The sequence below is a fragment of the Neovison vison genome, chromosome 4 (genome assembly GCF_020171115.1).
Source record: "Neovison vison isolate M4711 chromosome 4, ASM_NN_V1, whole genome shotgun sequence".
NCBI lineage: Eukaryota > Metazoa > Chordata > Mammalia > Carnivora > Mustelidae > Neogale > Neogale vison.
The window spans coordinates 173,091,088-173,105,678 of record NC_058094.1 but is presented as its reverse complement, the minus strand read 5'-3'; the positions used below and the strand labels follow the sequence as shown (position 1 = coordinate 173,105,678).

At 36.1% G+C, this 14,591-nt stretch overlaps 1 protein-coding gene across 2 annotated transcripts in view; it reads left to right on the top strand.

Moving 5' to 3' along the window:
* The window catches only part of CRPPA (CDP-L-ribitol pyrophosphorylase A), a 305,237-nt gene that overhangs the window by 29,658 nt on the left and 260,988 nt on the right, over positions 1-14,591 (top strand). For both annotated transcript variants that reach the window (XM_044246136.1, XM_044246137.1), the window contains exon 3: positions 7,536-7,685. In XM_044246136.1, coding sequence (XP_044102071.1) covers positions 7,536-7,685 — 150 coding nt within the window. The remainder of the gene's footprint in view (positions 1-7,535; positions 7,686-14,591) is intronic.

Genomic DNA, 14,591 nt, shown 5'->3' with positions numbered 1-14,591 from the left:
TAATTAGCTTGAATACAGATATGTGAGTAGGAATGCATGTCAGTACCTGCTCTGTGTATGGATAATTATTGTTTAAATGTGCTTTTAAAAGTAAACAAGAGGTGGGGTTCATTTTTCCACATTGTTTGATTTGTATCTATGATGATATCCCTGCATTAACATGTGGAAATACTTGGATAGATTAGCTTGAGAGGCAGGTAATCAGTGTGGTGCTGAGCTGTTAAGCCTCCATTCAGGGCTTATTAGGCTAATTCCAAATGAGACAATATATTGGACAAATTCAGAATTATGCTTCATATAACAAACTATCCAAATGGCTCTATTGTAGAAGCAGCTAAATGACTCTATCCATACTTGTGTCTTAATTTTGAACCTTTAAATTTCAGAAAAGAATATAACTGATGATTTATGTCTGAATGAAAGTCTCTTTCTATGGAAATAGCTGTGGAGTACATGCCTGGCAATTTTAGCATCTTTCTTCTCCATTTGTTTAAACCAAATAGCTGAGTGAGTGGTAATTAGAAGAAAAACAGGGTCAGCCAAAGAGTGTTTTTTTGTTTTGTTTTGTTTGTTTTGACATGTGACCCTTTTCATGGGCATTTTATTGAGTAAGCGAGTAGTGACTTTGTATTTTAAGTGGTCTTCCTATTGTGTTCCTTGATACGACATCTCTAGGCTTCCATTAAACCAGAACCTTACTAAGTCTGGAATATTACATCCGAAATGTGGATGGTTTTTTTCTCTTGAGAAGTTTTTTAGTAGTCAAAATGAGAGTCCATAAATCCCCTTTTTAAATTTCTTAACAGTGTAACCTGAAAAGTGCTTTGGACACCTCTAGATCTACCACCTGAACATTATAGTCATTTTAAAACTATATCCCGCCTTAGGGTGCCTGGGTGGCTCAGTGGGTTAAGCCTCTGCCTTGGGCTCAGGTCATGATCTCAGAGTCCTGGATAGAACCCTCATCGGGCTCTCTGCCCTGCAGGGAGCCTGCTTTCCTCTCTCTCTCCGCCCACCTCTCTGCCTACTTGGGATCGCTGTATCTATGTCAAATCAAAAATAAAATCTTAAAAAAAAAAAAAAACCCAAAAAACAATATCCCTGCCTTGATCCTATTAATTTCCCCCATATGTATAAACATCCTGAAATTTGTTTTTCTTCTTTTTTTTTTCTTGTTGCACGTATCCCTAAAGAACATATTAGGTTTTTATGCTTTTTAATATCCCAGTATAAAGTGTAAAGATCTGTATGCTTTTTAGTTTCCCGCTCTAAAGTATAAAGTAAAAAAAAAAAAGTGTATCATTTAACTTCTGTTTTGCTTTTATTTTGACAGCACTTTTGCAAAAAAATACATTTAGGGAAATTATTCATATGAATCTTTGCAGCTATTATGTGTTCATGATCACTGCTTTATATCACCATCTATTTGTAGTTGGTGAACATGTTTAATTTTTGCCAGTGTAAGCATTGTTAGCATGAACATTATTATTGTCCTAAGTACATGAAAAAAGATTTCACTAGCGTCAAGATAAAATGCATTTTACCATTTTGATCAGATGATGCTAAATTACTTTCTGAACATGTACTAATTCCCCTTGATAGAGTATAACAAGAGTTTGAGTTAAAGCCATATCCTTACCAATTGATTCTGTTAGACTCACTTTTTCCTAATCCAGTTAGTAGGAAATGCTTTCTCTCTGTAGTTTAATTTAGTCTTTTGTTAATATCTTGGGTAATTTTTCAACTACTTAAAGATTTATATGTTCTCATTGATTTGCCCATGAGAGTCTTTTGCCCCTATTTCTGTTTTTTTTTTAATTTAAATTTTAGATACATACATGTATTTCTCAAGTAAAAACTGATTTCTAGGAAATATTTCCATATTGTACATATAAATACTCTGCTAGTTATATGCCTCGTAATAATTTTCTTACAATTTATTTTAATGTAGTGAAAAACACTGATGTCTTCTCTTATGGTCTTTGTTCTTTGTATGAGGTGTGAGGAAGGATGGGTACCTGGGGTTCAGATGGTGGCTTTGGAAACATTGAAATATATGCTGATGTGGGCTAGTTTGAATGTAATGGGGCTTGCTGATGGATTCAGTTTGGAATATGGGAGGAGAGAAATCAATGATGAGCAAGGTATTTGACAAGAACAGCTAGAAGAATAGAGTTGACCTTTATGAAAATAGGAAGTGTATGGAAGAGTAGGTTTCGATTGTGTGCTATGTCTGAAATAAAGACTTATCTCAGTATTTTATAGTTGAGGCATATCTCTTGATCTGAGAAATTAAATAGGGTATTTGGTTATGGAAGTCCAGAATTTGAAGATTACATGGATGGCTGTATAGATTGGGAAGTTCTCATATAGATGGTATGTGAAGTGTTGTGGCTTGATGAGGTCACTTACAGAATGAGTGTAGCTAGAGAACTTTGAAGCCCCAGCGTGGGAACAATTTACTAGAGTGAGGTTTTAGAGTGTGGGAATGAGGTGGTTGAGAATGTTTCAGAAAGCCAAGTGAACAGATGTTCTTGAGAAGACTGAGTTTTCCATTGAATTTGGCCATGTGGGGATCATAGGTGATCTTGGTAAATATGTCTCTATACATTTGGGGAGACATAATCCTCATTTGATTGCAGAGAACATGGGAAGAGGCAGATATTGCAGTAAAGTAGTACAGGTAACTTAGCTGCTTTAGCAGACTTTTGTTTGAAACTGACTAGGAGAAATGTGGTCCTACTTGGAAGATAGGTGTGATCAGAGGAGGAATGACTTGACTGGAGATGTCCTAGAATGTCTGGATACTAATGAATATAGGTGAGTGAAGAAATGAAAATTGATCAGGCAGCATAGAAGGAGTATTGTTGCTGTAGAGAAACGTGAGAGGGAATGAGTGCCAGACAGTAGGTAGGGATGCTGGCTTCTGCAAAGGAGCTTGGGAATTTTTATAGTTCTCAGAGAATAAATTTTAAACTTTGTTGTTAAATCATATATATTTTCTTTCTGACACTACTGTAAATATTTTTTTTCTTTTCCAGTGCTTCACTGCTAATGTAGAGATAGAAGTGATTTTTTTTTGTTTATTCCTAGTTTTTTTTTTCTTTTTTAAGGGAATTCATCAGAATTTTTTACACAATATTGTCTGCAAATGGAGATAGTTTCACTCCTTTTGGATACCTTTATTAGTTTTTTTTTTTCTTTGACTAATTTTCCTGACTAGAACTTCCAGTACAATGTTTAACAGAAGTTATATATTTCTGTTCCTGATATTAAAGTGAAAATACAGAGTATTTTTCAAACGTGATGTTGTGGGTTTTTCATAATTGGCCTTTATTGGCTAGAGAAAGTTCTAGTCCTAATTTTGTTGCATTTTTTTTTCATGAAGGAGTGTTGCATTTTATCAGATGTTCTTTCTGCATCTGTTGATGTGTTCTTGTTTTTGCCCTTTATTAATGCGATAAATGACATTGATTTTTGGTATGTTTAATCAGTTTTGCATTCATGGGATAAATCCCATTTGGTTATGGTATGTAATACTTATTATATATTGCCAAATTTGGTTTGTTAGTATTTTGTTGAAGATTTATGCCTCTGTATTCATCAGGGGTTTTAGTCTGTAGTTTACTTTTTTGTGATACCTTTGGTTTTGGTAATACTTACATTACAGAGTGAGTTAGGAAGCATTCTCTGCTATATTACTTACTGGAATAATGTGAGGAATTAGTATTGAAGAGGTTTTTTGTTTTTTGTTTTTATTTTTTGTTTTTGGTGTGACCAGAGATGCTGCCTGGGTTTTTTCCCCATACAAAATAAAAATTGCTAATTGTGTTTTCTTACTTGTTACAGGTCCATTCATATTGTCTGTTGTTGAATCAGTTTTTGTAGTCGATGCCTTTCTAGGAAACAGAAATTTCATCTCATTTGCCGAAATCCAGTTGTTCGTAGTTCTATATTCCTTATTTCTGTGAGGTTGGTAGAAACACCATCACTTTGATTCCTGATTTCACTAATTAGAATCCCCTCCCCCTCCCTTGGTTTGTCCAGTTAAAGGTTTGTCAATCATGTTAATTCTTTCAAAGAACTGATTTTGGATATTGATTATTTTTTTCTATTTTTCTATTCTACTGCATTTATTCTAATCTCTATTTACTACTTATACTTGATTTAATTTGAGGGTTTTGTTGTTGTTGTTGTTGTTATTGTTTCTTTCCAAAAAACTCAAGGTAGGAGGGTACCCTTTAATGTAGAAGGTTTTTGCCTTGAGAATGTCTCTTTATGCATAGACATTCACAGCTATGAATTTCCCTCTTAGAACTGTTTCAGCCGCATGCTGTGTTTCATAATGTATCTTTTCATCTCATTATCTTCTATTTTCCCAGTTTCTTCTTGGATTCATTATTAGTATGTTCACCTTCCACAGTTGTGAAATTCTGACATGTAAACATTTTTTGACAGATTTTTTTGAGGTATAATTGGTATACAACATAAATTGCAGGTGTACAACACAATGCTTCAACATTTGTTCACATTCTGAAATGATCATCAAAATAAGTTAACATCTGTCACCAGACATAGAGAATCCTTTCCTTAGGATTTTTAAGATCTCTGGGCAACTTGATACTATGGAGTATTAATCATAGTCCATGCTGTACATTATATCCCTGGGATTAAGTTGTCACCGGAAGTTTTATGTTTTGGCTACTTTCACCCGTTTTGCCCACCTCTGTCCTCCCACTTCTGCCCACTACCAATCTGTTGTATCTTTGAGCCGCCTCCCCCCCTTTTTTTGGATTACATATGTAGGTGAGATCATAAGGTATTGGTCTTCTCTGACTTGGTTCACTTAACACATTGCCCTCGAAGTCCATCCATGTTGTTGTTGAAAATACTTTCTTTGTTTAAACAAGTTCTTTATAGCTGAAAAATATTTCCTTGTGGATATATGCAGCACATTTCCTTTATCCATTCATTGCTTGGTAGACCTTTATGTAATTTATCATTTCTGTATGATGATAGTCTCCCTCCTATTTTCTCAGACTTACTGTTACTGTATCCTGTGACTTTGCCGATGTGTTTCAGTGAAGTCGTTTTCTCCCTCTACCCAGTGAAGTCTCCACAGTCCCTCACAGAGGGTGTAGTCTTGGTGGTGAATGTAGCCAGGCTGGAATGAAAGTAGTTTAGTAGGGTTCCTTTTGTCTTTCTTTGTTAGTCTCTTACTGTTTCTGATATCACACTTAACTAATAAACTGTATTCATTGCCTGCAAATTGATTTCTTTTCTTTTTTCTCTTTACTTCCTTGCTTCCTTCCTTAACAATGCCTGAGGTAAAAAATGCTCTATACTCTGATTCAATTAAACTTTGGTTCCATTGCAAGGATGGTTTTTGAGGCCAGTATTGGAAGTTTGCTCTGATTCCATGGGGTTGTTGTTACTTGTCTCTGTGGTTCTCTCTGGTAAACTAGCTTGCCAGCGGTTGAGGTTTTTGCTGTTTCATAGCTACCATCCTCCTCTTAATTGTCTAGCATGATAGTCTCTGTTTCTTCTGCTAGGGTGCTTAGATTTAAACTTGGTCATTGTCGGATACATACAAGGTGAGTTTTCTTTGGAGGAACTTGATAGCTCTGTTCTTGCACCCTGTCTCTCTCCCTGTAAAAAATCACCACACCGCTGCTTGGTGGGGCATGATGTCTTGTTTTTCTAGGTGACACTTCTATTTCATGAGCAGGGTGGTCCGTAGAGACATTTGAGGACTCTAACCTTTTGTTATGCTTCTGGTGAAAACCTCTGCCCTAGGTGAGTTGGTTGTTAAGGGTTTTCAGGGCCCAGGATTCATTCTGTGCTTACTATGACTGGGATAGATACTCTACTTGGGAGTGGAGCCTATGTAGTGGGAAGGGAGTCTCCAGTCTCTTGTCCACCGTTGGCTTTAATTTAGCCTCTGTGACCTGGAGCTGAGTGGTAGTGGGAAGAAAGGCCCCATCTTTTCAAGCCGTATCTTCTCCTTGTGGAATTTCCATCACACTGAGCTGGATGGATGATTAAGGAAGAAATAGATTGCGGCTTGAGTACCACAAGCACTATTTTTACCAAGATTTAGTTGATACTCTTGAAAAATGTTTCATTTGCTGCATGCCCTTCAAGGATTTTAAATGGTTGTTTTAAAGTATTTAAGTATAAAATATTAAGTAAAAATAAGTATTTAAAATATTTTTCACTAGTTCCTTTGCTGGAGAGAGTCTGCTCAAGTCCTCATGCTGACATTTTGCGACTCATTCTCTCTTTCAAATAGATGTGCTTAATGGCTTGGTATAGAATTCCAGTATTATGTATATATAGTTGCAATATAAATAGAACTTTTCCCTTAAAAGCTGTGTGTGTGTGTGTGTGTGTGTGTATGTGTGCAAGTCTGTTTCTTTTAACTTTTAATGATATGTGTCAGGTTTGACCAATTAGGTTTTCTCCTTATTTATCTTTCGCCTACTTGGACATCTCTCCCTCCCTGTCAGCCCTGGTGATCTCCTCATTTTTGCTTTTATTTCTAGGCTCCAAACTCCTACTTGAGTCCTTGGAAATGGTGACAGTTTATAAACTGTCTACTTGGCTCACATATTAGCTTTGATTTTCAGCCAGTTGCTGGGGTTTTATAAGCTAGTTTATAGGCTGTCTATCTTGCACAGATACTGGTCTTCTCCAGACCAAATTGGCTGTGGCTCATTGATTTGATGTGCTGTAATACCTATGTGTTTGTTACATGGAAGATAAGAACTTTTGGAGGTGGTTCCTTAATGGCCTACCACAGAAACTGTATTTTAAAGCTGCTTCTCCAAAGCAGTTGTCTGGTAATGACCTTCCAGACTACAATGAAACACTGCTAAAGATGAAGGGGATAAATCATCAGGTATCAAGGTGCCTTTCTGTTTTATTTAGATGCATCTATAAAGGAGACAGCTTTTATCAGAGCAATTGAAATCAGTCGTTACTTGATCTAAGGGAATGTTGCTCTGAGAAGGTTTGACAGGTATGGTTTTTTTAATAGGAATTAGACATAAATTTGTTGTTAATTAGGCTCAGTCTCATTTTGGGGATCTTAGGGAAGAGTGGTCTTATTTCTTAATTATCTGTGTTGAAAGTAAAACTTTTGAAGTCACACTAATACATACTGATGTGTAATCCATGTTCATTTTTTGCACAGTAACTCTTCCTTCACCCTTCTGCCTTCATGGAATACCTGCTTGGATCTCACCATTCTGATCTAGTATTAGATTTCAATGTCCACTGACCAAAAGGATTTGTGAACCTATAATGGAAAAAAAAAATCTCTATCTCTTATATAGAACTGTAATATTAAGAAAGAGGGTTTTGATTGTGAAATACTGATTTATGAGCCAAATCAACTCTTGTTTAAATATTTTCTTGAGGTTATTTGTTCAAGCCAGGAATAAAATCTCCTCAAAATGAGGGAGTTCAGTGTTTGACTTTGAAATTTGCTCCAGGTGAAATAAATGTTAACTGGATCTCTGTTTGTTCTTCAGGCAGCAGGAGCAGTTCGACCTCTTATATCTACAGTAATCAGTCCCTCTGCAGATGGTCGCTTAGACCATTCACTAGAACGTGCCAGACACAGAGCAAGTGAAATGCCACAGGCCTTTCTGTTTGATGTGATCTATGAAGCATATCAGCAGGTAAGAATCCTGGTTTCTGAAAATGGCTGTGTGGGGGGGTCTGCAAGAATATTCCCCTTTCTGGGAATTTGCTGGAAGATACCGCGTATAGTTGGACTCAAGTTAAAATTGCTAACAGTGAAGTAGAGAGACTTCACAGCTGAATCATAGGAGAAGCACATGCAGAGTCTGGGAGAATCCATATGTCCTCTTGCTTAGGTTCTTGGCTTCCCCTGAAGGGTCACACAAAGCATCTTCTCTCCCACCAGCTATGAAAATTCAGCAGCATGTGGGTGATAGTTTTCTCCAGGGAAGCCCATTAGAGACTAGTGTTCGGGGTATGTCTTGGGGTTGGTCATAGGCATCCCCTGTCTTAGCATCTACAACAATTTCAGATTCCTGGAAGGAAAGCAGGTGTCTAACAGTAGCAGTGTTGTTTATGCAAATAGTATGAGCATAGCGAAACCACACTGTTCACTGAGAAAGCTGCATGAGCCAATTTCCCATATCTAGGTGGAAGGGTAGTCTTTCTAACCATTTAAGGCCTAGATGGTTACCTGCACAGCTATAGATACCTTTAACATTTGAGTTCACAAACCAGCTTCTTTTAAAATCTCACATAATCACTTCATGTTTAGATTATCTAGATAATTTTTTTTCTCATGTTCTAAAAATGCTTTGGGACCTTTTACTGACATTTATTGGATATTTTTGGTTTAAATAGTTATTGATTATTAGGTATTATGCTTGTCAGAAATTTGCCAATGAAATAAGTTAGAACTAACTGTTTAAGCTGACGTTAAACAATCAGTGGAGAGTTTGAAACAGACATATTTGTACAAACCTGAAGGTAGTGGTAATAGGAATATTGACATTTATAATAAAATAATGCCTCTTACTTTGGATAGAAAGTGGTCACATCCATACTAAATTGACTCAATCTTAATTGGTTAGTTTTCAAATGAGAAGATGTAAATAGAAACCATTTTAATGGTATGAGTAGTCTGCATGGTTTATACTGTTTTCTTAAAATAATGAATTTGGTGTATTGGAATTTACCTGTATATGGTCATAATTATGTCAGTGTTAAGCTATCATAAATATTTTTAAATTTTATTTTATTTAAATTCAATTAACATATAGTGTATTACTAGTTTTAGAGGTAGAGTGCAGTGATTTGTCAGTAGGATATCACAACCAGTGCTGATTACATCACATGCCCTCCTTTAAGGCTCCAATTATTTATTTAAATATTGTATTTTATAGCCTAAATGTTGCCGAGTTAGACGATATCTACCTTATTGCCTGAAATTTTTCATCTTTAAACACCTGAAGTAAAAAAAAATAAATAAATAAAAAAATAAACACCTGAAGTTACCACCTCCCATTCTTCTTAATATATCTTAGAAGATAAATTGAATATAGTCTCATGTTCTGCACATCAGAGAAACATTTTCCTACAGTTTTTGCTGGAGAATTAAGTGCTAATGTACTGAGGTACTGGTTCTCAAAGTATGGTTCCCAGAGAGCATCAGCGTGCTTTGGAACTTGTTAGAAGGCTCCACCTCAGACTGGCTTAATTAGAAACTATGGGTATGGGCCCCAGTAATTGTGTCTCAGCAGACATCTCTGCCATGGGATCCTAATGCATACTGCAGTTTGGGAACCACCTCCCTTAGACATTCACTGTACATTCACTATATCTAACTAATTAAACATTCTTCTGCATTCTAGGGAGAATTAAAAAAATAGTAATATATGATAATTATCTGTGTTCTATGGCTCAGATGAGGAATTCTTAATTATAGGATTGTTTTTGAAGGTTTTGCTACAAGATCTTTAACTTTTTTCCCCCAAGGTTTTGTTAAAATTCCAGCTAGTTAACACCATGCATTGTTAGTTTTAGGTGTAGAACTTGGTGATTCACCATTTATATAGAACATCTGATGATCATCGCAGCAATTGCCTTTCTTTAATACCCATCATCTACTTAACTCAACCCCACCCCCAGTAACCCTCAGTTTGTTCTATGTAGTTATGAGTCTGTTTCTTGGTTTGCCTCTTTTTGTTCCCCCATGTTCATTTGTTTCTTAAGTTCCAGCTATGGGTAAAATCATGCTATTTGTCCTTCTCTGACTTGACTTCACATACTGCTTTAGCTCCACCCATGTCATTGCAAATGGCAAGATTTCATTTTTTATGGTAATATTCCATTGTATACATATACTACATATGCTTTATCCATCAATTGTTGGACTTTTTGGGTCTTTGCATAATTTGGCTATGTAGATAATGCTGCTATAAACAGTGGGATGCATGTATTCCTCTGAATGAGTATTTTTGTATATCTTTGGGTGATTACTTAGTAGTGCAAATGCTGGTTCAAAGGTTATTTCTGTTAACATTTGAGGAACCTCCATACATTGTCCAGAGTGGCTGCACCAGTTGCATTCCCGCCAACCGTGTAAGAGGGCTCCCCTTTCTCCACATCCTCTCCAACACCTGTTGTTTCCTATGTTGTTAATTTTAGCTGTTCTGACAGGTGTGAGGTGATGTCTCATGGTAGTTTTGATTAGTATTTCCCTGATGTTGAGCATCTTTTCATGCGTCTGTTAGACATCTTTGCAGCAGTGTCTACTGATGTCTTTTGCCCATTTTTGAACTGGGTTATTTGTGGTTTTTTGTTTGTTTGTTTGTTTTGTTTTTTTGTTTTTTTGCATGTTGAGTTTGGTATGTTCTTAATAGATCTTGGATACTAACCCTTCCCCCTGTATGTCATTGGCAAATATATTCTCCCGTTCTGTAGGGTGACTTTTAGTTTGATTGACTATTTCCTTTGTGGTGCAGAAGATTTTTATTTTGATGAAGTCCCAATGGTTTACTTTTGCTTTTGTTTCCCTTGCCTCAGGAAACCTATCTAGTAAGAAATTGCTATGGTCCAGGTTAGAGAGGTTACTGCCTATGTTCTCCTTCAGGATTTTGATGCCTTCCTTTCTCCTGTTTAGGTCTTTCATCCATTTTGAATTTATTTTCGTGTATGGTATAAGAAAGGGGTGCAGTTTCATCCTTTTGCATGCTGCTGTTTAGTTTTCCCAGCAAAACACTATTTGTTTAAGAGACTATCTTTTTTTCCATTGGATATTCTTTCTTGCTTTGTTGAAGATTAATGTTCTTATAGCTGTGGGTTTCCTTCTGAGTTCTCCATTCTGTTCCATTGATCTATGGGTCTGTTCTTGTGGTAGTAACGTACTGTCCAATGACTACATCTTTGTAATAGAACAGGAAGTCCAGAATTGTGATGCCTTCAGCTTTGCTTTTCTCTTTCAAGATTGCTTTGACTATTTGGGATCTTTTGTGGTTCCATACAAATTTTAAGACTGTATCTTCTAGCCCTGAAAAATGCCTGTGATACTAGGATAAGGATTGCATTAAATGTATAGATTGCTTTGGGTAGTGTGGACATTTTAACAATATTTTTCAATCCATGGGAATGGAATATCTTTCCATTTCTTGACTTTCTTTCATCAGTGTTTTATTGTTTAAGAGTACAGATCTTTTATCTCTTGGTTAGTTTTATTCTTACATATCTTACATTTTTTGGTGTAATTGTAAATGGAACCAGTTCTTTGATTTCTCTTCCTGCTACCTCATTATTGGTGTATAGGAATGCAATAGATTTCTGTACATTGATTAGTATCTTGTGACTATAATGAATTTGTGTATAAGGTCTAGCAGTTTTTTGTGGAGTCTTTCCCATTTTCCATATAGAGTATCGTGTTATCTGCAAATAGTGGAAGTTTGACTTCTTCCTTGTCGATTGGATGCCTTTTATTTATTTTTGTCTGATTTCTGGGGCTAGGACTTCGAGTATTATGTTAACTGTGGTAAGAGTAGATATTCCTGTCTTGGTCCTGACCATAGAGGAAAATCTCTGGTTTTCCCCAGTGGAGATGATAGTACCTGTGGATTTTTAATATGTGGTCTTTATGATGTTGAGGTATGTTCTCTCTAGCCCTCCTTTGTTGAGGGTTTTTTATTATGAATGGACGTTGTACATTGTCAAATGCTTTTTCTTCATCTACTGAGAGGATCATATGGTTCTTATCCTTTTATTAGTGTGGTGGACGATGTTGATTGATTTTGGAATACTGAACCACACTTGCAACCAAGGAATAAGTCCCACTTGCTTGTGGTGCATGATTCTTTTAATGTACTGTTGGATTTGATTTGTTAGTATTTTGAGAACTTCTTCATCAATGTTCACTTAGGGATATTGGCCTGTAGTTCTATTTTAGTGGAGTCTTTGGTTTTGGAATGAGGGTAGTGCTGGCCACATAGAATGAGTTTGGAAGACTTCCTTCCATTTCTTTTTTTTGTGTAACAGTTTGAGGAGTCTTTAAGTGTTTGGTAGAATTCCCCTGGGAAGTCATCTGGCCATGGACTTTTGTTTGTTGGGAGATTTTTGATCACTGATTTAATTTCTTTGCTGGTTATAGGCCTGTTCAGATTTTCTGTTTCTTGCCGTTTCAGTTTTGGTAGGTTTTTTTCCTAGGAATTTACCCATTTCTTCCAGATTGTCCAATTTGTTGGCATATAATTTTTCATACTATCCTCTTATAATTGTTTGTATTACTGGGGTGTTGGTTGTTATTTCTCCTCTCTCATTTGTGATTTTACTTGGGTCCTTTCTCTTTTCTTTCTGATAAGTCTGGCTAGGGTTTTTATCAATTTTAATAGTTTTTTCAAAGACCCAGCCCCTGGATTCATTGATCTGTTCTTTTGTTTTGTTTCTTTATCACTAATTTCTGGTCTAATCTTTATTATTTTCCTTCTTCTGCCAGCTTTAGGCTTCATTAGTTCTTTTTCTAGTTCCTTCAGGTGTATGGTTGGGTGGTTTGAGATTTTTCTTGTTTATTGAAGTAGGCCTGTATTGCTATATACTTTACTCCTAGGGTTGCTTTTGTTGTGTCTCAAAGGTATTGAGCTGTTGTCTTTTAATTCTCATTTGTTACCATGGCTTTTTTTTTTTTTTTTTTTTCATTTGGTTTCCTGGTTAACCTGTTCATTCTTCAGTAGCATGTTGTTTAACCTCCATGTATTTGTAGTCTTTCCAAATTTTTCCTAGTGTTTGACGTGAAGAGGAGATGCATGGTATGGTCTTAATATTTTTGTATTTTGAGCTCTGATTTATGACCTAGTATGTAATCTGTTCTGGAGAATGTTCTGTGTGTACCTGAACAGAATGTGTGTTCTGCTGCTTTGGGATGAAATGTTCTGAATGTATGAAGTGCGTCTGGTCCAGTGCATCATTCAAACACATTGTTTCCTTGTTGATTTTCTGCTTAGGAAACCTGTCCATTAATGTGAGCTATTAAAGTCTCCTAGGATTATTGTATTATTAATGAGTTCTTTTATGTTTGTTATTGTTTTATGCATTGTTTATGTATTTGCTTGTTGGGGCCATAAATATTTACAATTGTTACATCTGCTTGTTGGATAGTCCCCTTTATTATGATACAGTGTCTGTTTTCCTCTTGTGTTATAGTCTCTGGTTTAAAATCTACTTTATCTGATATAAATATGGCTACTTGGGCATTCTTTTGACATCCATTAGCCTGATAAATTGTTCTCCATCCACTCACTCTCATTCTGCAGGTATCTTCAGGTCTAAAATGAGTCTTGGGTAGACAGCATATAGATGGGTCTTGTTTTTTTTTTTTAATCCATTCTGACAAAATCTATCTTTTGATTTGGAAAGCTTAGGCTATTTACATTAAGAATAATTACTAGTCAGTATTTAATGCTATTTAATATTTGTTTTATCATTGTTTCTGGACATTTTCTCTGTTCCTTTCTATTGTTTGTCATTTTTTGTCTTTGTTTCCCACTCACAGTCCCCTTTACTACTTCTTGCAGGGCTGGTTTACTGTTTGTGAATTCCTTTAGTTTTTGTTTGTCTGGGAAAGTTATTATCTCTCCTTGTATTCTGAATGTAACTGTGCGGATAGAATATTCTTGGCTGTGGATTTTTCCCATGCAGGCTGTTGAATATATAGCATGCCACTCCCTTCTGGTTTGCCAAGTTTCTGTGTACAGATCTGTGGGTAACCTTATGGGTCTTTCATTGTAAGTTAGGGACTTCTTTTGTCTTGCTGCATTTAGGATTTTTGTCTTTACCACTATATTTTGCAAATTTAATTACAATATGTCTTAGTGTTGGCCTGCTTTTGTTGATTTTGCTGGGAATTTTCTGTGTCTCCTGGATTGGGATGTGTTTCCTGCCCCAGATTAGGAAAGTTTTCAGGTATTTCCTCAAGTAAATTTTCTGTTCCCTTTATCCTCTCTTCTTCTTCCGGAGCTCCTATTATAGGAATGTCAATCTGTTTGATGGAGTCACTGAGTTCCCTAAGTCTATTCTCATGATCCATAGTTAGTCTTTCTCTTTTTTGTTTAGCTTCATTATTTTCCATTATACTGCCTTCTATATCACTTACTCATTCCTCTGCTTCTTCATCCTTGCGGTTGTTACATCTACTCTGTTTTGAATCTCAGTTACTGCTTTTTTCATTTCTGACTGGTTGTTTTTTAGCTCTTTATCTCTGTGAATAAGGGCCTCCTGAAGCCTTACATGTTTTTCTCAAGCCTGGCAAGTATCCTTATGACTATTGATTTAAATTCTTCATCATGTGTATTACTTGTATCTCTTTTGATTAGATCTCTGGCCCTTTTTCTTCTTCATTCTTTTAGGATAGATTCTTCAGTCTTGGCACTTTGTCTAAGTCTCAGTCATCTTCTCTGTAACAAAAAAGCCTGTTATATTTCCTGCTCCTGAGACACCTCTCAGGAGGTGGTATAGTGTCCAGGACCTGTTACTTCAGGAAATGTCCCTGGTGTCTGCCACATGCACTCTGCTGTTGTGCTTTGCTT